Source organism: Scomber japonicus, chromosome 18 (genome assembly GCF_027409825.1).
Source record: "Scomber japonicus isolate fScoJap1 chromosome 18, fScoJap1.pri, whole genome shotgun sequence".
NCBI classification, from domain to species: Eukaryota; Metazoa; Chordata; class Actinopteri; order Scombriformes; family Scombridae; genus Scomber; species Scomber japonicus.
Window position 1 is genome coordinate 29,070,564 of NC_070595.1, and position 25,444 is coordinate 29,096,007.

Sequence of the window (25,444 nt, forward strand, 5' to 3'; positions counted from 1 at the left end):
GGAGCCCAAAAAGTCAGAATATAAATTAATATAATAAGCTATAAATGGATTGTGGCACTCCTCTTTGTTCTGGAGAGATTCATGTTTGTGTTGAATCAACAGCCAGCAGCCGAAAATGAACATTTAAGCAGTTTTTCTTGCTCTAATGATTCCTCCTGTTCATACTGAGCATTAGATCCTTCATCATGTTTACAATGGAAGTGATGGAGGACTAAATCCACAGTCCTCCTTCTGTGGAAACATGGATTTAAAAGTTGATCTGAAGCTAATATAAAGCTTCAGAGTCTGAATGAGTCAAATCTTCATCTTCTATGTTTCAACGTTACAGTGTTTTTAGTAGCAAAGTCTTTTTGTTACTATACTTCCACCACAGAGAAACAGGAAACACTAAGAGGGAATCTGATGCTAAAAAGACTGTAAATGTGTCAGATATCACTGATATGACTAACTCACACTGATGAAGCTCAATAGAAGCTGATCAGAGACTTTAAATGATACAGTCCTCCATCACTGAACACTGGAAGCACATTTGAAGGAGATCTTTTAATAGTCAGTATGAACAGGAGGAATGATTGCAGAGAGGAAAACCTGCCTGCTGCTTTAAGTCTCCTGTTTTTAGTGTAACATGATGTACAGACAACAATCACTGGATTAAAAATATGATGATTCTCAGGCAAGTTGTGCTATGATAGGGAACATCTTTATTCTATGAGTACTAAGCAGATTTAAGGAAGTGTATCTGAGGCTGAATCTACGAATATGTGTATCATATCTGTGTTCAGATTTAACCGAGTTCAGTTATCACTCATAGAAAACGTCTGCCAAAAGACCCTGAATAGTTAGTCCGTGTGCTTTACTCACCGCTGCCGAGAGTCCGCAGTACTAAAAATAGAATCAAAATAGGACAGAAAATACTAAAAACAGTAAACTGGATCTTTATATAAGTAAATCTGCAATATATAAATGTGCAATATGCAGAAGTTCCTTAGATTATAAACATGTGAATGTCCCTGAGATTTACATACAGATTATACCTTCATACAGATTAAAATAAATACATGTGCAATGAATGAGATGTGTAATGTCCCTGTGCAGTATATTGCTTTTCTTCATTTACTCTCCTTGTCATTGATCTGGTTTTTGTCCCTGATTCTTTCTTAAGATACACTTTAACCCTCCTGTTGTGTTCGAGTCAAGGAAGAAAGGGAGGAAGAAGGAAGAAAAGGAGGGAGGGAGGGAGGGAGGAAGGAGGGAAGGAAGGGAGTAAAGGAAAGAAGGCAGGGAGGAAGGAAGGAAGGACGGAGGAAAGAAGTAAGGAAGGACGGTAGGAGGGAGGGAGGAAAGAAGGTAGGAGGAAGGAAGGAAGGAAGGAGGGAAGGGAGGAAAGGAAAGAAGGGATGAAGGAAGGACGGAGGAAAGAAGTAAGGAAGGAAAGAAGGTAGGAGGGAGGGAGGAAAGAAGGTAGGAGGGAGGGAGAAAGGAAGGAAAGAAGGACATAGGAAAGAAGGAAGGGATGAAGGAAGGACGGAGGAAAGAAGTAAGGAAGGAAAGAAGGTAGGAGGGAGGGAGGAAAGAAGGAAAGAAGGATGGGGAAAGGAGGAAGGAAAGAAGGAATGGGGGAAAGAGAGAAGAAGGAAAGAAAGAGAGAAGGAGAAAGGAAGGACATATGGAAGGAAGGAAGGAAGGAAGGAAGGCAGGAAGGCAGGAAGGAAAGAAGGAACAGTCAAAACAGATGGGTCAGGACGACAGGAAGGTTAAGGTACTTAATTATCCAGTAAACTAAATATTAGTTGATGAAAGGAACATTTTTTAAAACCGATTTAAAAATCAGTTTCTCCTTTAAAAACAATGAGTCAGATAGTTATGAAACTCCTCAACTGTGAAAGGTCAGAACTGATGTACCGCATCTGGAGTGAAATAGTGACACCTAAAGGCGATTCTGTGTACTGCACCTCTATTTTCAGACAACATACTTTCATTGCAGTACATTCACTCCCATAGACACATGCTGCCTTCTTATCATGTCTTCATTATCAGTGACCAGTAATATGTTTTATTATTTCATTTCAGTTAATTCAACCAAGGAGGTTCTGATGATCTTTAAAAAGCATTGTCTAAACTGAAGCCATTAAAAACAGGAATATGAAACCAAACACCACATGAAGATTTTTATATATCAATCATATTTATTGCAAAGTCCAGCAATGCAAAAATGAAAAACCCCTGACAACAAAGTTTAACCTTTACATCAGTGGCAAGACAATAGCAGCACTGCAGAATGTTTTTTTACAAGTTTTGATTTTTATATTTTATATTAATAAAAGTTTTTACATTAAATCTGTGGATAACAAAATGAACACAAACCTTCTGTAAATCCCAATTATTATAATTATAAACATGTTACATTTAATACTGTCTCCTTAAACAAGAGAAGCATTAAAACCATTGAGCTGTATTATTTGTACAGTCCCCACAGATGTAGTGTTATAAATCTATTTCATTCTTAAATTAATTTAAAGAAAGAAAGAAAACATAGGCCTGCATTCCCACTGCACCGTTACAGAACATTAAACTCACAAAGACAAAAAGTATAAAACAAACTCAACAGTTCCAGTGATCATAGAGTCCATATTAAAGGCCACTTTAGTCCACTTCCTCGATGGTGGGCCCCTGGGAGCCGGCTCGTGCCTGCTCTCCACAGCTGCCTGCAGGCATCCCTCCCTGATACAACTTGCTGATGATGGGGTTACACACTTTCTCCAGCTCTTTCTGCTGGTGTTGGTACTCCTCTTTATCAGCCAGCTGGTTGTTCTCCAGCCAGCTGATGGTCTCCTCACACTTCTCCGTCACCTTCTTCTTGTCCTCCTCGCTGATTTTGCCCTTCATGTTCTCGTCCTGCACGCTGCTCTTCATGTTGAAGGCGAAGGACTCCAGCGAGTTTTTGGCAGCGATTTTGTCCCTCTGAAGCTCGTCCTCCTCTTTGTATTTGTCGGCGTCCTGCACCATCCTCTCGATCTCTTCTTTGCTCAGTCGGCCCTTGTCGTTGGTGATGGTGATCTTGTTCTCTTTGCCGGTGCTTTTGTCCACCGCCGACACGTTCAAAATGCCGTTGGCGTCGATGTCGAAGGTGACCTCGATCTGCGGGACCCCTCGTGGGGCAGGTGGGAGTCCTGTCAGCTCAAACTTGCCCAGCAGGTTGTTGTCCTTGGTCATGGCTCTCTCCCCTTCGTAGACCTGGATGAGGACTCCGGGCTGGTTGTCAGAGTAGGTGGTGAAGGTCTGGGTTTGTTTGGTGGGGATGGTGGTGTTGCGTTTAATCAGAGACGTCATGACTCCTCCGGCTGTCTCAATACCCAGAGACAGAGGCGCCACGTCCAGCAGCAGCAGGTCCTGAACGTTGGCCGAGGTGTCACCTGTGAGAATGGCGGCCTGGACGGCGGCACCGTAAGCCACCGCCTCATCTGGGTTGATGCTCTTGTTCAGCTCCCTGCCATTAAAGAAGTCCTGCAGGAGTTTCTGGATTTTGGGGATTCGGGTGGAGCCTCCGACCAGGACCACGTCGTGGATCTGTCCCTTGTCCATTTTGGCGTCCCTCAGAGATTTCTCCACCGGCTCCAGTGTTCCCCTGAACAGGTCGGAGCACAGCTCCTCAAAGCGAGCCCTGGTGATGGAGGTGTAGAAGTCGATGCCCTCAAACAGAGAGTCGATCTCAATGCTGGCCTGGGAGCTGGAGGACAGGGTCCTCTTGGCCCTCTCACAAGCTGTGCGCAGCCTCCTCAAGGCTCTCTTGTTCTGGCTGATGTCCTTCTTGTGTTTCCTCTTGAACTCCTCCACAAAGTGGTTGACCATGCGGTTATCAAAGTCTTCTCCGCCCAGGTGAGTGTCTCCAGCTGTGGCTTTGACCTCAAAGATACCGTCATCGATTGTCAGGATGGACACGTCAAAGGTGCCTCCGCCCAGGTCAAAGATCAGGACGTTACGTTCTGCTGACTTGCCTTTGTCCAGACCGTACGCGATGGCGGCTGCCGTGGGCTCATTGATGATCCTCAGGACGTTCAGTCCTGCGATGACGCCTGCGTCTTTAGTGGCCTGACGCTGTGAGTCGTTGAAGTACGCTGGGACTGTGATGACTGCGCTGGACACCTTGCTGCCGAGGTAGGCCTCAGCAATCTCCTTCATCTTCACCAGGACCATGGAGGAGATCTCCTCAGGGGAGAAGGTTTTGTCTTCCCCTTTGTATTCCACTTGAATTTTGGGCTTCCCTCCATCGCTGACCACATTGAAGGGCCAGTGCTTCATGTCCGCCTGCACCACTGACTCATCAAACTTTCTTCCAATCAGTCTCTTGGCATCAAACACAGTGTTGCTGGGATTCAAAGCCACCTGGTTCTTGGCTGCGTCCCCGATCAGCCTCTCTGTGTCAGTGAACGCCACATAGCTGGGGGTTGTCCTGTTGCCCTGGTCGTTGGCGATGATTTCTACTTTTCCGTGCTGGAAAACCCCCACACAGGAGTAGGTGGTGCCCAGGTCAATGCCGATAGCTACACCTTTAGCTGCAGACATCTTGGTTCTTTTGAATATTTGTCCTAAAGACACAGAGACAGAAATTAGAGGGAACATCAGAAATATAAACACATCATATGTCAGTGTTGAGCAAGCAGCTGAACTGAAGTTCTGAATTAATCAATAATGTGTTGCTCATTCCTAAATATTATACATCAAAATACTGAATCAGTTAATGATCTGGTATTATGGGCTTTTTTGACTAGTTTTTGACAAATATGCTATTTAAAAACATATCTGTAAAATCATATAATTCAAAAGCTGTTCAGGAAAGATAGATGTAGAGACTACATCTATCTTTCCTTACAGCCCATAGTCCCCACTGTCCTGTAGCATCAGGTTTCCGGTCTATTTACATAAAATGGGCGTTAATAATGCATTTTTGGCATCTTATACTTTATTGATCATTATTACAGCTTCTCTTTAAAGTGGATTTTAGCAGTGTCGAAATTTCAAAACTTAAATCAAAAGGTGGGAATTCTTAAAATTAGTTTCAAACAACTGTCCATTACTCTGATGACCAATGCAGCTTAAAATTTAACGTTTTTCAAATGAAGTTTGGTCGAAAAACCCTTTGGTACGAGTCCAGAGTTACCCCCGTTCAGTAGGTAGTTACAGAGCCGGTGTTTCAGTTTCATTGGTGACCGTGTTAAATGATGACTTTCTCTTAAAGGCCTTTAGTAGTTTAATCCTTTTTGAATACATACTCATCTATGTTTAATATATAAGTTACGCCAAAGTTAAATTGTGTTCAGACGACTTATTCACCTCTTCTAACGTATCTTGTGATTTGAGAAAGTCACCAGATAACACGGTCACCAGTTAAACCGAAACACCGGTGTTAGCTGTGGTCGAGTGAGCTAGAGAGTGAATGAAGAGAGGGAGCGCTGACAGTAAGAAAGCCAGTGAATCAGATCAATGAAAGGTTATTTTCTGATTGTTTCACAGCGGTTACGTTCAACAGCACTAATAAACTTCCCCACACACTTCCACTCAACCCTGCAGCTCAGCCTCAAACCTCTGAATCGGAAACAGCTTTTGCTGCTTTAGTTGGTTCAGTTTAAAAAAGTCTTAATGAGAGATCTTTATTTCCATCTGTGTAATAAATCAACTCTGACAGTTAGTTTATCCTGATCCTAGAATCGCCAATGTTGCCCAGACCTAATAATCACACACAGCCGTTATGAAAAACTACCTTTCATCTAAATTCCGTAACCATAGTAACGTACCGGCAACTGACAACTATTAACATCATTCTTCAACATTATCACGCTTTTTAAGTGTGTGACAGCGACGCCTCTGAACTTAGCTGCATTTTAACATTGACAGATATATTTTAAAGCTCTAGAAACTACAGTAGGGTACTTACAGTCGATGGAAAAAGGATGTTAGCAGAAGATAGAAGGTGTTTCTGTCCTTTAGTGTGGATCTTCTTGCCGCTGTTGTCGTCGTTGTCTCTGCTGTAACTGCTGCTACCAACCGTCACTTCTTATTTATACTCCTCCCGTTCCCTTCCAGCTGCTTCTCGAGCGTTCCAGAGCGTTTTTCTCGTCCAATCACAGAGCTCAGCGCCGGTGACTCAGCGCGATGACGCAACCGGGTGGGCGGGGCTTCAGAAGTTTCCACCAGTTTCTGGAGAGAGAGAGAACAATCTGAACGAGTTATAAAAGCAATAAAAACACATAAAAATCTAAATAAATCAGAATAAGTAATAACAGATTAAACAGAGAAAACGGTAAAGTCTCTCAAGTTAACTAAACAAACATGTGGCAAACTGATAAGTACACAAATCACAGTTAAAACATCAGTAATGCTCAATTAGAGTGAATAAACCATGATTTAATGGTTTACTGGTTGACTTTACTGCAATAAACTACACCAAGCTCATAATACTTATGTACTTTATGTAGTTAAAGTATTACAGTAAAACTACACAAATATGAGTAGTATGCAGTATTACAGTAAAAGTACTGCAGTATTACAGTGATGTAGTATGCAGTATTACAGCAAAAGTACTGCAGTATTATAGTGATGTAGTATGCAGTATTACAGTAAAAGTATTGCAGTATTATAGTGATGTAGTATGCAGTATTACAGTAAAAGTAGTGATATATTATTATATATGACATCATTAGATTATTAATAGTGAAGCATCAGTGTTAGAGCAGCATGTTACTGTTGTAGCTGCTGGAGGTGGAGCTAGTTTATACTACTTTATATACAGTTAGCTAGTTTACACTACTTTATATACAGTTAGCTAGTTTATACTACTTTATATACAGTTAGCTAGTTTATACTACTTTATATACAGTTAGCTAGTTTATACTACTTTATATACAGTTAGCTAGTTTACACTACTTTATATACAGTTAGCTAGTTTACACTACTTTATATACAGTTAGCTAGTTTATACTACTTTATATACAGTTAGCTAGTTTACACTACTTTATATACAGTTAGCTAGTTTACACTACTTTATATACAGTTAGCTAGTTTACACTACTTTATATACAGTTAGCTAGTTTACACTACTTTATATACAGTTAGCTAGTTTATACTACTTTATATACAGTTAGCTAGTTTACACTACTTTATATACAGTTAGCTAGTTTATACTACTTTATATACAGTTAGCTAGTTTATACTACTTTATATACAGTTAGCTAGTTTATACTACTTTATATACAGTTAGCTAGTTTATACTACTTTATATACAGTTAGCTAGTTTAGTCCAGTGGTTCCCAACCTAGGGGTGGGGCCCCTCCAAAGGGTCAGCAGATAAATGTGAGGGCTGCTGAGATGATTAATGGGAAAGAAGAAAAAACAAAGTTCTGATACACAAATGTGTTTTCAGTTTTTGGACTTTTTCTCTAATCTTTGATTTTTGCTGAAATATTGGATCATTTGAACATTTATTGAAATGAAAGCATGTGAGAAGTTTAGAGGGAAGAATCAGTATTTGGTGGAGCTGTTAACAACTCATAGACATCTGAAACCTGTGGAGTAAAAGTATAAAGTATCACCAAATGGGGGGAAAATGTATAGCCTATAGTTTGTGGTTACTTTCCAACATGAGCTCTATTTGGTTATGTTTGTACAGACGCATGACAGCAGCACACCTGACAGGTGACTTCAGCAGAGTCACGCCTTCCTGCTCAGACAACTTGTTCAACTCTCTCACTGGTGTGAAGTCACAGTTGGAAGAATCTCACCATGAAGCTGCTCGTTTGTCTCGTCGTGCTGTCGGCTGTACTGATTACAGGTGAGTGCTGATAAATATGTGTTAAAATAGAATAACCTGATTGATTTTGTGTTTTGTAACAACTTGAGTGAAAATGAATCGGTAGTCTACTTTACATTTCTACTTTATTTCCATTATTGATTCATGTTTACGTCTGAAAAATGTAAAAAATGTCCAACTGACAGTCTTTAAATGTCTTTTTTTTTGTCTGATCGAGAGTCTAAAACCCCAAAATATGAAGTTTACTATAATGTAAGACCAAAAAATAATAGTTATTTTGGCATTTTTGCTTAAAAAATGACCGAAAGAGGGGATCAACATTAAAATAGTTGGATAGATAACTTCTTTAGTCATTTTAAAGCGGGTTTCATGTTCAGCTTTTGTTGAAATCTTTGTTTAAAAGGTGTTATTTCAACTTTAAGGTAATTCTTGTTCTGCTGTTGGATCCTATTTCCTCATTATAAAACTGAACTACAAAGCCTCCAGAATAACTTAAATCAACCTGCTCCGTCTGTAAAAATGGACTCAATACATCGTAAAGTTGATGAAGGTACGAGGCTTAGAGTTGTAACACTGGTGACAGCAGAAGAATCAGGTGTTAGTAGCTTTTATACTCTCCATTAACCTTTTATCTGACCAATAAACTATTACTTAAACACAAAAATCAAGATTTAAATTATGCAAACGCAGTACGTGTCACCAAAAACATTACAACAACACTTTAAATGAGATAAAACTGGTTTAGAGAGATATTTCCTGTCCTGTGTTGTCGATGGTTCAGGATAAAAATATGTTTTCCATCATGGCACAACATGAAATTCCTGAAAATCCAGTTTGATGCTCTCGACTGTGGTGAAACTTGGCTTTGGTCAGTGTGTTTAAAGCCACTGAAAAAGTCTTAATAGAGGGACATTGTAGTCGGACCTGCTGCCTCGCCCGGTCACTGACGTCTGCATTAAGTCATTGATTGATTGTTTCTCATACCTAAGGATAGTAATTATACCTGCATGTCAAAAGCTTGTTTAACCCTTAAACAGGCAGGAGTGGAAAATTAGATGTAAAAAATCCTTAGTAGTTATGTCATTTGCACCTAAAGGAAGGAAGGAAGGAAGGAAGGAAGGAAGGAAGGAAGGAAAGGAGGGAGGAATGAAGGAAAGGAGGGAGGAAGGAAGGGAAGGAAGGGAGGAAGAAGGAAGGAAAGGAGGGAGGGAGGTAGGAAGGAAGGGAGGAAGAAGGAAAGAAAGGAAGGGGGAAGGAAGGAAGGTAGGAAGGAAAGGAGGGAAGAAGGAAGGAAAGGAGGGAGGAAGAAAGGGAAGGAGGGAGGAAGAAGGAAAGAAAGGAAGGGGGAAGGAAGGAAGGTAGGAAGGAAAGGAGGGAGGAAGGAAAGGGAAGGAAGGGAGGAAGAAGGAAGGAAAGGAGGGAGGGAGGTAGGAAGGAAAGGAGGGAAGAAGGAAGGGAAGGAGGGAGGGAGAAAGGAAGGAAGGAAAGGAAGAAGGAAGGAAAGGAGGGAGGGAGGTAGGAAGGAAAGGAGGGAAGAAGGAAGGAAAGGAAGGGAGGAAGAAGGAAAGAAAGGAAGGGGGAATGAAGGAAGGTAGGAAGGAAAGGAGGGAAGAAGGAAGGAAAGGAAGGGAGGAAGAAGGAAAGAAAGGAAGGGGGAAGGAAGGAAGGTAGGAAGGAAAGGAGGGAAGAAGGAAGGGAAGGAGGGAGGAAGAAAGGAAGGAAGGAAAGGAGGGAAGAAGGAAGGAAAGGAAGGGAGGAAGAAGGAAAGAAAGGAAGGGGGAAGGAAGGAAGGTAGGAAGGAAAGGAGGGAAGAAGGAAGGGAAGGAGGGAGGAAGAAAGGAAGGAAGGAAAGGAAGAAGGAAGGAAGGGAGGGAGGTAGGAAGGAAAGGAGGGAGGAATGAAGGGAAGGAGGGAGGAAGAAAGGAAGGAAGGAAAGGAGGGAAGAAGGAAGGAAAGGAGGGAAGAAGGAAGGAAAGGAAGGGAGGAAGAAGGAAAGAAAGGAAGGGGGAAGGAAGGAAGGGAGGAAGGAAAGGAGGGAAGAAAGAAGGAAAGGAGGGAGGAAGAAAGGGAAGGAAGGGAGGAAGAAGGAAAGAAAGGAAGGGGGAAGGAAGGAAGGTAGGAAGGAAAGGAGGGAGGAAGGAAAGGGAAGGAAGGGAGGAAGAAGGAAGGAAAGGAGGGAGGGAGGTAGGAAGGAAAGGAGGGAAGAAGGAAGGGAAGGAGGGAGGAAGAAAGGAAGGAAGGAAAGGAGGGAGGAATGAAGGGAAGGAAGGAAAGAAGGAACAGTCAAAACAGAGGGGGTCAATTTGTCTGTATCTGTTTAAGGGTTAAATAAGTCGGACCTGCTGCCTCGCCCGGTCACTGACGTCTCCATTATGTCACTGATTGATTGTTTCTCATACCTAAGGATAGTAATTATACCTGCATGTCAAAGCCTTGTTGAAATAAACCAGGTTGGGTATGTGTAATTACTCATTCATGAAGAGATATAAAAACACCAGAAACAAAGCAGACAGGTTCTTGTTATGTAACTGTTTGATTTCCTTTCTTTCTTTCAGGAGGCGTGGCGCAGTCAGACGGTGAGTTTCATTCTGTTACTGTCATTTATTAGCTTCATAGGCCAAGGAAGAACGTAGAGAGGAAAAGAGGAAGGAAGTAAGGAGGGAAGAAAGGGAGGAAGGAAGGGAGGAAGGAAAGGAGTAAGGAGGGAGGGAGGGAGGAAGGAAGGAAGGAAGGAAGGAAAGGAGTAAGGAGGATGAAAGGAAGGAATGAAGCAAGGAATGAAGGAAGGAATGAAGGAAGGAAAGGAGTAAGGAGGGAAGGAAGGAAGAAAGGTAGGAAGAACGTAGAGAGGAAAAGAGGAAGGAAGTAAGGAGGGAAGGAAGGGAAGGAAAGAAAGGAGTAAAGAGGGAGGGAGGGAGGAAGGAAGGAAAGGAGTAAGGGAGGGAGGAAGGAAGGAAGGAAGGAAGGAAGGAAAGGAGAAGGAAGGAAGGAAGAAAGGGATTAATGAGGAAAAGAGGAAGGAAGTAAGGAGGGAAGGAAGGGAGGAAGGAAAGGAGTAAGGAGTGAGGGAGTGAGGGAGGAAGGAAGGAAGGAAGGGAGGAAGGAAAGGAGTAAGGAGTGAGAGAGTGAGGGAGGAAGGAAGGGAGGAAGGAAGGAAGGAAGGAAGGAAGGAAAGGAGTAAGGAGGATGGAAGGAAGGAATGAAGCAAGGAATGAAGGAAGGAAAGGAGTAAGGAGGGAAGGAAGGAAGGAAGAAAGGGATTAATGAGGAAAAGAGGAAGGAAGTAAGGAGGGAAGGAAGGGAGGAAGGAAAGGAGTAAGGAGTGAAGGAGTGAGGGAGGAAGGAAGGAAGGAAGGAAAGGAGTAAGGGAGTAAGGGAGTGAGGGAGGGAGGAAGGAAGGAAGGAAGGAAGGAAGGAAGGAAAGGAGTAAGGAGGATGAAAGGAAGGAATGAAGCAAGGAATGAAGGAAGGAAAGGAGTAAGGAGGGAAGGAAGGAAGGAAGGAAGAAAGGGATTAATGAGGAAAAGAGAGTCCCCACGAGGTAGTAAAAACGTGTGTGTGTGAATAAAATAAGAAAAAAAGACTTGAGGCTTCAAATAGTCAGGATGAAGCCATGTTCAATAAACTGTTAATGAATTACTCAAATATTTTGCTCCAAAGTGAAAAACCCTCTAAACTTCCATCTATTCAAAGTTCAAATGTCGCCCTGATGGTGGCACTAGAGCAGGGGTGTCAAACATGCGGCCCGTGGGCCAGATCCGGCCTGCCAAGGGCTGCAATCCGGCCCACTTTCCTTCCTGTGTTCTTTTCCTTCCTTCCTTTCTTACTTCTGTCCTTCCTTCCATCTGTCCTTCTTACCTTCCTTCCTTCCTCCATTTCCCCCGTTTGTCCTTCCTACCTTCCTTCCTTCCTCCATTTCCCCCGTTTGTCCTTCCTACCTTCCTTCCTTCCTCCATTTCCCCCGTCTGTCCTTCCTTCCTTCCTTCCTTCCTCCATTTCTCCCATCTGTCCTTCTTTCTTTCCTTCCTTCCTTCTGTCTGTCCTTCCTACTTTTCTTCCCTCTTTCCTGTTGTCTGTCTGTCTGTCTTTCCTTCTTTCCTTCCTTCCTTTCTTCCTTCTTTCCTTCCATCTTTTTAATGATCCGGCCCACATGAGATCAAATTGGTCTGCATGTGGCCCTTGAAACTCCTCTGCACTAGAGGAAAAGTCTGAGGATCACCAGACTCAGTGGGGTTCATCCTCTGGACAACATGAATGACTTTTAATGCAATACATGGAACAGATGTTTGACCTGCTGTGTGTCTCTGCAGTCTGCGGCATCGCACCGCTCAACACAAAGATCGTCGGGGGTGAAGACGCTGTTGCCGGGGCTTGGCCGTGGCAGGCCAGTCTGCACAGAAATGGCAGGCATTTCTGTGGAGGATCTCTGATCAACAGCCAGTGGATCCTGACTGCTGCTCACTGCTTCCCCTCGTGAGTCCTGATAACATCACATGATCACTCACTACTAACAAGTTATACTTTATATGCTTTCTACATCTCAGAGGGAAATATTCTACTTTCTACTCCACTACATTTATTTAACAGCTTTAGTTACTTTTCAGATGCAGATTTGACACAATGGAAAATATAACAAGCTTTTAAAATCCAACACATTGTTAAAGATGAAACCAGTCAGCAGTGTGTAGTCGGCTCACATTTCAGATGTCTATGAGTTGTTAACAGCTCCACCAAATACTGATTCTTCCCTCTAAACTTCTCACATGCTTTCATTTCAATAATACATAATAATACTTAAATTTCATACTACATCACTCATAATACTGCAGTACTTTTACTGTAATACTGCATACTACATCACTATAATACTGCAGTACTTTTACTGTAATACTGCATACTACATCACTATAATACTGCAGTACTTTTACTGTAATACTGCATACTACATCACTATAATACTGCAATACTTTTACTGTAATACTGCATACTACATCACTATAATACTGCAGTACTTTTACTGTAATACTGCATACTACATCACTATAATACTGCAGTACTTTTACTGTAATACTGCATACTACATCACTATAATACTGCAGTACTTTTACTGTAAAACTGCATACTACATCACTCATAATACTGCAGTACTTTTACTGTAAAACTGCATACTACATCACTCATAATACATATTTTTTCAGTGTATATCTTCTGACATGTCAGTCATTGTCTCTCTTTTCTTCAGAACCAGCCTGGCTAATTTGATCGTTTACCTCGGACGTGAGACACAAGACAGTGTGAATTCCAACGAGGTGTCCCGCTCAGTGACCCAGATCATCAATCATCCCGACTACAATGACAATACCAATGACAACGACATCAGCTTGTTGCAGCTCTCCTCTTCCGTTGACTTCACCAACTACATCAGACCTGTGTGTCTGGCGGCGGCGGGCAGCGTCTTCGCGGCCGGGACGAACACCTGGGTCACCGGATGGGGGGACATCCAGAGCGATGGTGAGACCACTTAGTAATATTCAAATTTATTTACACCCAAATCACACAGCTGATCGTTTTCCCTCTGGATATTTTTTGAATCTACTAACCTCTTCAGCATGAATGAGATAAATCTAGGGCTGTCAAACGATTAATTTTTTTAATCAAGATTAATCGCAGAATTTCCATAGTTAATCACGATCAATCGCGTTTTGAATTGCATGTTTAAAATCCTGTTATTTTCCATTTGAAGGCAGTTTTAAGCCCATAATGTAAAGCATTTCTTACCAGAGTGTCTTAACTGGGAATCAATCACGGCTCTGCTGCGACTCCCACACTCCAAAATGGTCCTTTGGTGGAGCTGAGGCTGGCTTGGCTGCACCTGGGTGTTTAGTGTGGAGGTGCTAACTCAAACTCCACGTACTCCGGTGGTAGTTAAACTCCGTTTGACACAGGTTGCATTTTACTTTTGACTTGTCAACTGAAGCGTCTGGAAGTGTTTTAAAGTTAAACAAGCCGTTCAAAAGTCCAGTAGCTCTCTTACTTTCCATCAGCGCGGTAGGTTTACTGCAGGAGGCCACTTCAAAGCATAGCGCTACAGCTAGAGGAGCCGTCTACGGGGGAGTAGAAGGGACAAAAAGGCTTGCAACATTAAAATGAGATTAAAACATTTTTACGTGTTATGGATTGCATTAATCTAATCTCTATTAACGCGTTAACACTGACAGCCCTAAATAAAACAAATGAAACATATGTTCTTAATTTTAGGCATGACAGGATATTTATCAACCTCCTCAAAGACTGAATAAAGCTCTTTAAGCCCTTTGTGAACTGTTTCATTTGAAACTCTTCAGAGAAATATCAGGAATTTTAGTTTAGCAAGAAAAGCATCAGTGTTAGAGCAGCAAGTTACTGTTGTAGCTGCTGGAGGTGAAAAGTAACTAAAGCTGTTAAATAAATGCAGTGGAGTAGAAAGTACTCATTTGACCCCAACATGATAAATAACTCTAATGTGAGCTCATATGAAACAGCACAGTGTCCAGATGTGACAGTAAAGCAGAGTTCAGTTTGTTCAGTTCAGTGAATAATAACCTTTTTTTTTTGTCTTTCAGTGTCTCTTCCTTCCCCGGGGACGCTGCAGGAGGTGAACATTCCCATCGTGTCTACCACTGTGTGCAGCAACTCCTACACTCTCACAAGCAACATGATCTGTGCCGGTCTGACAGAAGGAGGAAAGGACTCCTGTCAGGTGAGGCTCCGTGCTCAGCCTTTATCTTCACACCCACATCTGTGGAGCGTGATTCAAGTCAGCGGTATTTGTGTTTGCACATTTCACGCACATGCTCAGCTGCTCTCTGAACACATGATCTCTGTTATTAGTGCTCCTTCATTATGAAGAGTTTGTGACATGTTTTTAATAGTTGTTGGACAGCGGAGGAATAAGATAAGGGTCAATGACGTGATGCAACCCAGTGTCATCTGGTATAACCAGTATTTCATAAAAGTCTGATTATAAGGGTCAGTGACATATAAGGGTTGGCGAGCAGTTCAAAAAATATAATTTGAAATGACATTTGCACCGTTAATGGTTTTTGTTAGTATAAGTCCACTTAGATACACTGTAGGTGATAAAATGTTTAATATGTATCATTCTTTTGTGGTTACACCATTTGACATTTTCAGGAGCATTCAGTCTGACTTTTGGTAAAAAATGGTGCAAATGTCATTTAAATGATATAAAACCAACAAAAATACTAAATGTACATTTTAACAAACCTGATGCTGCTTTTAAAACTAGTTTAACTGATTTATGAACTGATCATCTTGCCAACACTTCACTGAGCCACAGCTTTGTGTAAGACACTTCTTAGTAGATCAGTTCATTGTTGGTTTGGATCCAAACATGAAGAAAAATATAGAAAATAAGCAGAAATATGCTTTAAAATGGCTGTTACATGTTATCTGTCTCCATGTTGGTATTCAGATTGTCTGAATTATAATTGATTGGCTTGAATTTGATGATTTTTATTAATTAGATATTTAAAGTGTCTGTGTTGGTGTCATTGTGCAGGGGGATTCAGGCGGTCCGCTGGTGAGCAAAAATAACACCCAGTGGGTCCAGGCCGGCGTGGTGAGCTTCGGACGGGGCTGCGCTCTGGCCAACACCCCGGGAGTCTACGCCAGAGTGTCCCAGTATCAGTCCTGGATCAACAGCCAGATCACCAGCGACCAGCCGGGCTTCGTCGTGTTCGCCGGCTCCTCCACTTCCTCCACCGGAGGCGCTCAGCTGGTGTCCTTCTCAGTTCCTCTGCTGCTGTCTGTGCTACCCGTCCTCTTCTCCCTCTTCGTGCTCTCATAATGACGCCTGTCTGGCTCACAGCTGCTACAAACACCCTCCTTTTGAATTTGGGCTGATATTTATCCTAAAATCCTGCTTACTGTCCTGTTTACACTAATTTACAGAAAAGAGTCAACAACAGAAGATAAGAGACTAGTTACTAAAAATGTAAAATTGATTACCACACATTTATGGGGTCTTATAATCAATTAATAATTAATTAAACTCAATCAATCAATCAGTGTGTCTGTTTAAAAAAAGCTATTATGCAAAAGACATTTAATTTAAATGATGTTTTATCATTAACTCAAAGTAAATATCTGAATTTTGGTGACTACTAATCATATTTCCATTATGACGTCTTTGATTTAAAGCAACATTATGTAACTTCTGTCAAGCAGCAGCAACACGAGGATAATTATGCTGTTGATGTCCGAGCAATGAGGATATAGTTTTCAGTTTAGCTTTAGTTAGTTTAACAAGTGATGAAGTAGTTTTAGTTTTTTAAGGCATTAGAAGGAAAGATTTTACTAGTAGAAGCTTTAAAAGGATGAAAGAACCAAGTCATTGTTTATTAAAAAGGTACCATATTGTGCAAAAGCCATTTTATTATTTTATTCTTTAATCATTAACGATGCGCATTAATTATCACCTGGAGCTAAACTTTAAATGATCTGCATTAACAGCCAGAATGAAGCTGTTGTTGCTTTAACCCTTTATTGGGCAAATAATTATATTTGGTAACTTCTGTAAATATCCCAAAATATCCTTCCTTCCTTCCTTCTTTCCTTCCTTCCTTCCTTCCTTCCTTCCCTTCCTCCCTGCCTTCTTTCTTCCCTTCCTCTTTTCCTTTCTCCCTCCCTCGTTCCTTATTTCCTCCGTCCTTCCTTCCTTTCCTTCCTTCCATCTGTCCTTCCTCCCTCCCTCCTTCTCTCCTCCCTTCCTTCTTTCCTTCCTTCGTCCTTCCTTTCCTTCCTTCCATCTGTTCTTCCTCCCTCCTCCTTCTCTCCTCCCTTCCTTCTTTCCTTCCTCCATCCCCCTTTCTTCTTCCTTCCTTCCTTCCTTGTTTCTTCCCTTCCTCCCTCCCTCCTTCTCTCTTTCATTCCTCCCCCCTACCTTCCTTCCTTCCTTCTTTCCTCTGTCCTTCCTTCCTTTCCTTCCTCCCTCCTTCCTTCCTTTCATCCTTCCTTCCTTCCTTCCTTCCTCCCTTCCTTTCAATGAGTGTCCTATAAAGGGTTAAAGACAAAGATGACTAAAAATGAATTAATGAAACAACTTTTTCTACATTCATTTGAAGGCAGAATAAATAAATTATGAATTTATTTGCATTGTTTAAATCACATTTTTTTATTAAGTCATAATAGTTTTTTTTATTTGGTGATTATAATATTTAACATTTATAATACATTTTATGGCACACTTCAGACTCCATACACACAGAGTCTATTAATGAATCCTGTTGTGCTCCCGGGTCAAATTGACCCCATCTCTTTTGACTGTCCCTCACTTCTTTCCTTCTCTCCTTACTTCCTTCGTCTTTTCCTCCTTCCTTCCTTCTCTCCTTACTTCCTTCTTCTTTTCCTCCTTCTTTCCTTCCTTCCTCATTCCTTCTTTCCTCTCCTTCTTTCCTTCCTTCCTTCCTCATTCCTTCTTTCCTCTCCTTACTTCCTTCCTCTTTTCTTCCTTCCTTCCTTCCTTTGTTACTTCCTTCCTTCCTCATTCCTTCTTTCCTCTCCTTACTTCCTTCCTTCCTTCCTCATTCCTTCTTTCCTCTCCTTACTTCCTTCCTCTTTTTCTCCTTCCTTCCTTCCTTCTTTCCTTCCTTCCTTCCTCATTCCTCCTTTCCTCGCCTTACTTCCTTTCTCTTTTCCTCCTTCCTTCCTTCCTTCCTTCCTTCCTTCCTTCCTTCCTTCCTTCCTCCCTTCCTTCCTTCCTTCCTTCCTTCCTTGACCTGAGCACAACAGTAGGGGTTAATGAATCCTGATGTTGACTTTTAGCTGTCTTCCATATAAAGTTATAATATTTTGTTTGGTTAAGATTGAATTGTGTTTTTATTGGTTTAAGTTTCACATACTGTATAAAGGTGAATGTTAGATGTTGCACTGAATGACAATAATGTGAAGGGACGTCTCTTTAATCTCTACTGAAACTGTTACTGTCTGCAAATGATGCACTGAGCACCTGAAACTGTGACTGACTTTGTATACGCAGCATGCATGAAGTATATGAGTCACTATACAAAACATTATATATCTTTACATGATTATTTAATGTACATTACTACAGAGCTTTTAGTCTGTTTGTACGTATATTAATTTTTTTTTTTTTATCACACTGTATAATATTTGTATAACTGACCACTTTTGATTGTATTACACTGCACACACAATTATCAGGTTGCATTGTGGGTAATGTAGGCACCAGGTTATAGAATAAAGCATCTCCACATACAGTCTATGGTTCTGCTGCATTGATTTTTATCCTTTTAACCCTTAAACAGGCAGCGTGCACCAGGAGATACAGACTCTTTAAGGAGCATGATGAGTTAAGGTGGTTGTTTAAATGTATATGTGCCTTAGATTGGTAGAATTAAAGCTTGTGGTAGGTTTATACTTTGATAGAAATGATAAAAATCAGTTTAGAAACTAGTATTAATGACCAGAATGTATCACTTTTCTATGTTAATTAACACATTTAAGTGTTTTACCATTATCACCATTGTATGCCTCAATAAGGGCAACACATCCTGGTGGAGACACAACTCATAAAATCCAAAATATATTAAAAATATGAAGGAAATGTTTTACTTTAGGTCCAAATGACATAACTAGTGACATCAAATTGGGATTTTTTACATCTAATTTTCCACTCCTGCCTGTTTAAGGGTTAAAACAAAATACAAAAACAAAAAAGTTCGTCCATCAGGTTAAAGATAGACTGAAGGGTCCAAAGACCATCATTTATATCAATCAATCAATCAATCAATCAATCAATCAAACTTTATTATATAGCATCTTTCATACAAGCTTCACAATGAGTTGATTGACAAGCTGAGAAAAGAAATCCCCAACCAGCATGTCCATGTGGGCCCCTCATGGGTTAAATGTGGGCTACGTGGGTCCTGAGTGGGCTAGAAATGGGCAAATATTGCAGGTTACACACGGAGCAGGAGGTAGAGTGGTCGTCCACCAATTGGAAGATTGACGGTTCAATTCTTGGCTCCTCCAGTCCACATGTCCTGGGGCAAGATACTTAACCCCAAATTGCTCCTGACCCTGTCACAAACACAGGTGGGTTCACCATGGAAACTGTGGACAGACCCATGTGGGAGCCATATTGCAGCCCAAATTTAACCCATATGGAGCCCACATGGACATGCTGGCTGGGTAAGGATGATAAAATGTTTAGAAATGTTTAAATGAAAATAAATAATTGAATAAATAAATACAATAAGAGAGAAAAGGTTTATTAAAAGCCAGAAAGTTATAAACGAACTTGGTTGAAATAGATCAAATCAATAAGATATAGTTATTAGTTATAGTGTGTGTGTGTGTGTGTGTGTGTGTGTGTGTGTGTGTGTGTGTGTGAGTGAGTGAGAGTGTGTGTGTGTGTGTGTGTGTGTGTGTGTGTGTGTGAGAAAGAGAGATTTAGACATAATGCTATAACTTAAAACCTGCAAGATAATAGTGAGTCTCCATTTGTATCTGCACATACACACATTTACGTACACATTCACACACACACACACACACACACACACACCAACGGGAACGGGAACACTGCATTGTATTCTCCCATAGAGATAAATGCAGCTAAATGGCGCCATCTAGTGGAGTAAAAAACAAACTACATATTTGAAGTCAGGTCTCCAAAATCCATGAACACAGAAACGCATGAAAAAGTCATATTTTGGCAGTTTTAATGGGTTTTAATTGGGATATATTTGTTCCTAAGAGTCTTGGTGTAACACTTTTTTTCCACACAGCGTATTATATATCTGTTATAAGTGATTTGGTTTAAATAAATAAAAAAATAATTGGAGAAATAAATGTTGTATGGATGAGAACAGCCCAAAAGTATCAAGTTTAATGAGGCAGACATTAACGCCTGTGCAACTAAAACTAAATAAAACACAAGACAATAGAAGGACAAGACAGTATAAATATATAAGTTAAATACAGACATGCGTTCCAGTGCTTCCAAATACAAGATTGAGTTGAGTCTTGATTCTTCTTTGTATAAATCAAAGTATTTCTAAGCCTTAAAAAAAGTGTCCCAAATTACAAAATCTACTAATTCTGAAATGTTTTGTCACAAGGAACATTACATTTATGTGCCATTTTTTCTTTTGAGTACAATATCTAAAAATTGTCTTCTGATTAAACAAGGAAACATCTGAGGGATTTCATAAGGATGTTAGATGTTGATATAATGTATTGGATTCATATATAAATATAGTGAATGAGCCAGACTGGCAAAAAGTGTCCCACATTATCCTAATCCACTCTAGATGTTTCAGAGGAAGTTAATTGAAGTGAAGAAAAGAGCTCATAGTTCCCATGTTCCCTGAACGCAGCACGGGTATGTGGTGGTTTCTGATTGGATGTGTTTCAGGAAGCGATCAGGCACTCCATGCTTTGCCTTGATGGACTGCAGCGATTCCCTCACAGCTAATATAAATCAAAGAGTTTTGAATGGAAACTAACTCAGTTCAGTTTATTCTAAAGTGTCTCATTGTCTTTCTGACGGCTGAGCTGCTGTTAGCTGATGGAGGCTGGTGAGTTCAATGACACTGAGATTACTGTAAATACCAGAGTTTACTGTAAAAGTACTGCAGTATCATGAGTGCTGTAGTATGCAGTATTACAGTAAAAGTACTGCAGTATTATAGTGATGTAGTATGCAGTATTACAGTAAAAGTACTGCAGTATTATAGTGATGTAGTATGCAGTATTACAGTAAAAGTACTGCAGTATTATAGTGATGTAGTATGCAGTATTACAGTAAAAGTACTTCAGTATTATAGTGATGTAGTATGCAGTATTACAGTAAAAGTACTTCAGTATTTTGAGTGATGTAGTATGCAGTATTACAGTAAAAGTACTGCAGTATTATGAGTGATGTAGTATGCAGTATTACAGTAAAAGTACTGCAGTATTATAGTGATGTAGTATGCAGTATTACAGTAAAAGTACTGCAGTATTATAATGATGTAGTATGCAGTATTACAGTAAAAGTACTGCAGTATTATAGTGATGTAGTATGCAGTATTACAGTAAAAGTACTGCAGTATTATAGTGATGTAGTATGCAGTATTACAGTAAAAGTACTGCAGTATTATAGTGATGTTGTATGCAGTATTACAGTAAAAGTACTGCAGTATTAGCTAGTTTATACTACTTTATATACAGTTAGCTAGTTTATACTACTTTATATACAGTTAGCTAGTTTAGTCCAGTGGTTCCCAACCTAGGGGTGGGGCCCCTCCAAAGGATCAGCAGATAAATGTGAGGGGTCGGGTCTGAAATGTTGTAGTAATAGAAACGCTCCATTATAAATCAGAGAAACTAAAAGATAAAAGAGCTTCAGAATCATCAGCAGAAACTTTATAACTCGTGAAAAAGGTTCAAGTGAATTATTATTTATCTTCATTTGAGTGTTTCAGTGTTTCATGATCAGATTATAAAATGATGAAGTGAGATGTGTTGTGATGTAATCTCAGCGTTTTTGTGTTCAGGTTTCTAAACTCAGATTACAGATTAGAGGATGAAGGTCCCTGTAACATCGACGTGTTGGACAGCTCGTCGCTCTCACATCAGCAGTTCATGGAAAGGTGAGCATGACGAATATCAGTCAACCAAACTTTACTTATATATGTTTGTTAATCAAGTCTGACAGAGAACCAGATGTTTGTATCATCGTTAATAAAGGATAAACATGAAATGAAAAAGTTTTAATTCTAATATGTTCTAAGGTTTAATCACACATTTAGATAAATTAAAACATGAAATGAATATAATTATAGTCATTTGTTATTCTGGATTTTTTTCTTGTTTAATCGGCTTTCCAAATGTTTATCAAAGTCACGTTTGCTAATAAAATAATTATTTCTGTCCTTAGATATGCGTACAGCCGGCCGGTGATCCTCAGAGGTCTGACTGATAACACAGTACGTATTTAAATCAATCACTGATCATTGACTCCTGCTCTCCTGCTGAGGTCTTATAGTTGGGTTTATACTGTAAATTCAGATGTCTATGAGTTGTTAACAGCTCCACCAAATACTGATTCTTCCCTCTAAACTTCTCACATGCTTTCATTTCAATAAATGTTCAAATGATCCAATATTTCAGCAAAAATCAAAGATTAGAGAAAAAGTCCAAAAACTGAAAACACATTTGTGAATCAGAACTTAGTTTTTTCTTCTTTCCCATTAATCATCTCAGCAGCCCTCACATTTATCTGCTGACCCTTTGGAGGGGCCCCACCCCTAGGTTGGGAACCACTGGACTAAACTAGCTAACTGTATATAAAGTAGTGTAAACTAGCTAACTGTATATAAAGTAGTGTAAACTAGCTAACCGTATATAAAGTAGTGTAAACTAGCTAACTGTATATAAAGTAGTGTAAACTAGCTAACTGTATATAAAGTAGTATAAACTAGCTAACTGTATATAAAGTAGTGTAAACTAGCTAACTGTATATAAAGTAGCATAAACTAGCTAACTGTATATAAAGTAGTGTAAACTAGCTAACTGTGTATAAAGTAGCATAAACTAGCTAACTGTATATAAAGTGGTGTAAACTAGCTAACTGTATATAAAGTAGTATAAACTAGCTAACTATATAAAGTAGTAAACTAGCTAACTGTATATAAAGTAGTATAAACTAGCTAACTGTATATAAAGTAGTATAAACTAGCTAACTGTATATAAAGTAGTGTAAACTAGCTAACTGTATATAAATTAGTATAAACTAGCTAACTGTATATAAAGTAGTATAAACTAGCTAACTGTATATAAAGTAGTATAAACTAGCTAACTGTATATAAAGTAGTGTAAACTAGCTAACTGTATATAAATTAGTATAAACTAGCTAACTGTATATAAAGTAGTATAAACTAGCTAACTGTATATAAAGTAGTATAAACTAGCTCCACCTCCAGCAGGTAATATATAATAATATATCACTACTTTTACTGTAATACTGGATACTACATCACTCATAATACTGCAGTAGTTTTACTTACATTACTGTTTTAATACTTTTACTGCAGTAAATAATCTGAGTGCTACTTCCTGTTTCAGAAATTCAGGTCTTTGTGCTCCAAGTCGAGCTTACTGGAAGAATATGGCGACCGGAAAGTGCGTCTCAGTACAGCGAACACTTACTCCTACAAGAAAGGTACAACACTCGTTATCCTTCTGTTTCTGTGTTTATCAGCTGATCCTGTTAATCCACCACACACACAGTCATACCTGGTGTTTTGACTCTTTAACACTTTGCTTGACTCTTTTTTAATCAACGTATTACAGTGGACGTCCCGTTTAAAGAGTATGTGGAGATGTTACTGAGGCCTCAGTCTGTGGACTCTCTCGGCAGCGGTGAGTAAAACACTCGGGGTCTTTTTGGCAGAGCTTTTCTTTTCTATGAACTCAAAAGTTAAATCTGAACTCAGATATGATACACATATTTCTATATTAAGCCTCAGATACACTTCCTTAAATCTGCTTAGTAATCATAGAATAAAGGAAGGAAAGGAGGAAGGAGGAAAAGGGAAGGAAGGAAGGATGGAGGAAGGAAGGAAAGGAGTAAGGAGACAGTAAGGACAGAGGAAAGAAGGAAGGGTCCTCCCTTCCTTCTTTCTCCCTCCCTTCCTCCTTCTCTTTCCTCCCCTTACCTTCCTGCCTTCCTTCTTTCCTCTGTCCTTATTTCTTCCCTCCCTCCTACCTTCCTTCTTTCCTTTCCTTCCTTCCTTCCTCCCTCCTTTCCTTCCTCCTTCCTTTCCTTCCTTCTTCCCTTCCTCTACCTCCCTCCTTTCCTTCCTTTCTCCTTTCCTTCCTTCTTCCTTTCTCCTTTCTTTCCTTCTTCCTCCCTTCCTCCCTTGACTCGAGGACAACAGGAGGGTTAAGCTGCTGGATTCTTTCCCGTCCTGATGTCTCTTCCTCTTCGTCCACAGACACGCTGTATTTCTTCGGCGACAACAACTTCACCGAGTGGCGACTTCTGTTCGAGCACTACGAGTCTCCACCGTACGTGCTGCCTCACACCAGCGGAGCGTACAGCTTCGGGATCGCAGGTGACAGGGTTTTTTTTTTTTGTGTTATGTCTTCATTTAAAAAGACAGAAATTACAGCCGCTAAAAAACTATACAACTATAATGTTTAAAAAAAGGAAGGAAAGGAGTAAGGAGGGAGGGAGGAAAGGAGTAAGGAGGGAGGGAGGAAAAGAGGAAGGAAGTAAGGAGAGAAGGAAGGAAAGGAGTAAGGAGGAAAAAGGACGGAAATGATTAAGGAGGGAGGAAGGAAAGGAGTAGGGAGGGAGGGAGGAAAGGAGTAAGGACAGAGGGAGGAAGGAAGGAAAGGAGTAGGGAGGGAGGGAGGAAAGGAGTAAGGAGGGAGGGAGGAAGGAAGGAAGTAAAAGGAGTAAGGAGGGAGGGAGGAAGGAAGGAAGGAAGGAAAGGAAAGGAGTAAGGAGGGAGGGAGTAAAAGAGGAAGGAAGTAAGGAGAGAAGGAAGGATTGTGTTTTATTGTGAAATGAAGAGCTTCTTTCATTGTGTATTAACAGTCACATTAAAGATCGATCATCTGTCTAACCTGCTGATGTTTTTCCTCTCCAGGTGCTGGAACAGGAGTCCCTTTCCACTGGCACGGCCCCGGTTACTCTGAGGTCATCTATGGCAGGAAGGTAAAAACATTCAATTCATGCCTGAGTTCATCATGAAGCTGTCCAATAAACCCCAGAATAACTTCACGTTCCTCACTCAGCGCTGGTTCCTCTACCCGCCTGATCAGGAGCCTCATTTCCACCCAAACTACACCACCCTGTCCTGGGTGACCGACACTTACCCCAACCTGCCTGAGAACGAGGCTCCTCTGGAGTGCACCATCAGACCTGGAGAGGTAAAGGCTTGTTAACGAGTTAGTATAACGAGAATCAGGTGTGTTAGAGGGGAGAGAAACCTGAGATAGATAGATAGATGGATGGATGGATGGATGGATGGAATTAAAGGAAGACTCACATGCGTCCAGGGTTAACAGAGGAGGTTTCCTTCCTGTTTGTTGATCACAGGTTCTGTATTTCCCGGACCGCTGGTGGCACGCCACTCTGAACCTGGACACCAGCGTCTTTATCTCCACCTTCCTGGGCTGAGCTGACGGAGACAACCCCCCCCCCCCCCACACACACACACTCAAATACTGGACACCAGCATCTTTATCTCCACCTTCCTAGGCTGAGCTGACGGAGACAAACCCCCCCACACTCAAATACTGGACACCAGCGTCTTTATCACCACCTTCCTGGGCTGAGCTGACGAAGACAACCCCTCCCATACTCAAATACTGGATACCAGCGTCTTTATCTCCACCTTCCTGGGCTAAGCTGACGAAGACAACCCCTCCCATACTCAAATACTGGACACCAGCGTCTTTATCTCCACCTTCCTGGGCTGAGCTGACGAAGACAACCCCTCCCACACTCAAATACTGGACACCAGCGTCTTTATCACCACCTTCCTGGGCTGAGCTGACGAAGACAACCCCTCCCACACTCAAATACTGGACACCAGCGTCTTTATCTCCACCTTCCTG

The 25,444-nt window shown here is 40.8% G+C and overlaps 3 protein-coding genes across 3 annotated transcripts; 2 read left to right on the plus strand and 1 right to left on the minus strand.

The window, feature by feature from the left end:
* Positions 1–2,260: 2,260 nt before the first annotated feature.
* On the minus strand, positions 2,261–6,011 carry LOC128378579 (heat shock 70 kDa protein 1-like). Its single transcript, XM_053338146.1, has 2 exons — positions 5,933–6,011; positions 2,261–4,586 (listed from the first exon to the last, which is right to left on the minus strand). The coding sequence occupies exon 2, from the start codon at positions 4,561–4,563 to the stop codon at positions 2,644–2,646; it is 1,920 nt and encodes a 639-aa protein (XP_053194121.1). The 5' UTR covers positions 4,564–4,586; positions 5,933–6,011; the 3' UTR covers positions 2,261–2,643.
* Positions 6,012–7,667: 1,656 nt separating this feature from the next.
* Positions 7,668–15,653, plus strand: LOC128379369 (serine protease 27-like). The gene is made up of 5 exons (XM_053338986.1): positions 7,668–7,797; positions 12,115–12,277; positions 13,047–13,315; positions 14,407–14,543; positions 15,366–15,653. The coding sequence occupies exons 1-5, from the start codon at positions 7,668–7,670 to the stop codon at positions 15,651–15,653; spliced, it is 987 nt and encodes a 328-aa protein (XP_053194961.1).
* A 4,622-nt stretch (positions 15,654–20,275) lies between these two features.
* On the plus strand, positions 20,276–25,033 carry jmjd8 (jumonji domain containing 8). The gene is made up of 9 exons (XM_053338164.1): positions 20,276–20,409; positions 21,370–21,465; positions 21,753–21,801; positions 22,940–23,036; positions 23,168–23,236; positions 23,812–23,931; positions 24,472–24,539; positions 24,620–24,754; positions 24,924–25,033. Exons 1-9 carry the CDS (start codon positions 20,327–20,329, stop codon positions 25,002–25,004), a joined length of 798 nt encoding a protein of 265 aa, XP_053194139.1. The 5' UTR covers positions 20,276–20,326; the 3' UTR covers positions 25,005–25,033.
* Positions 25,034–25,444: the final 411 nt, after the last annotated feature.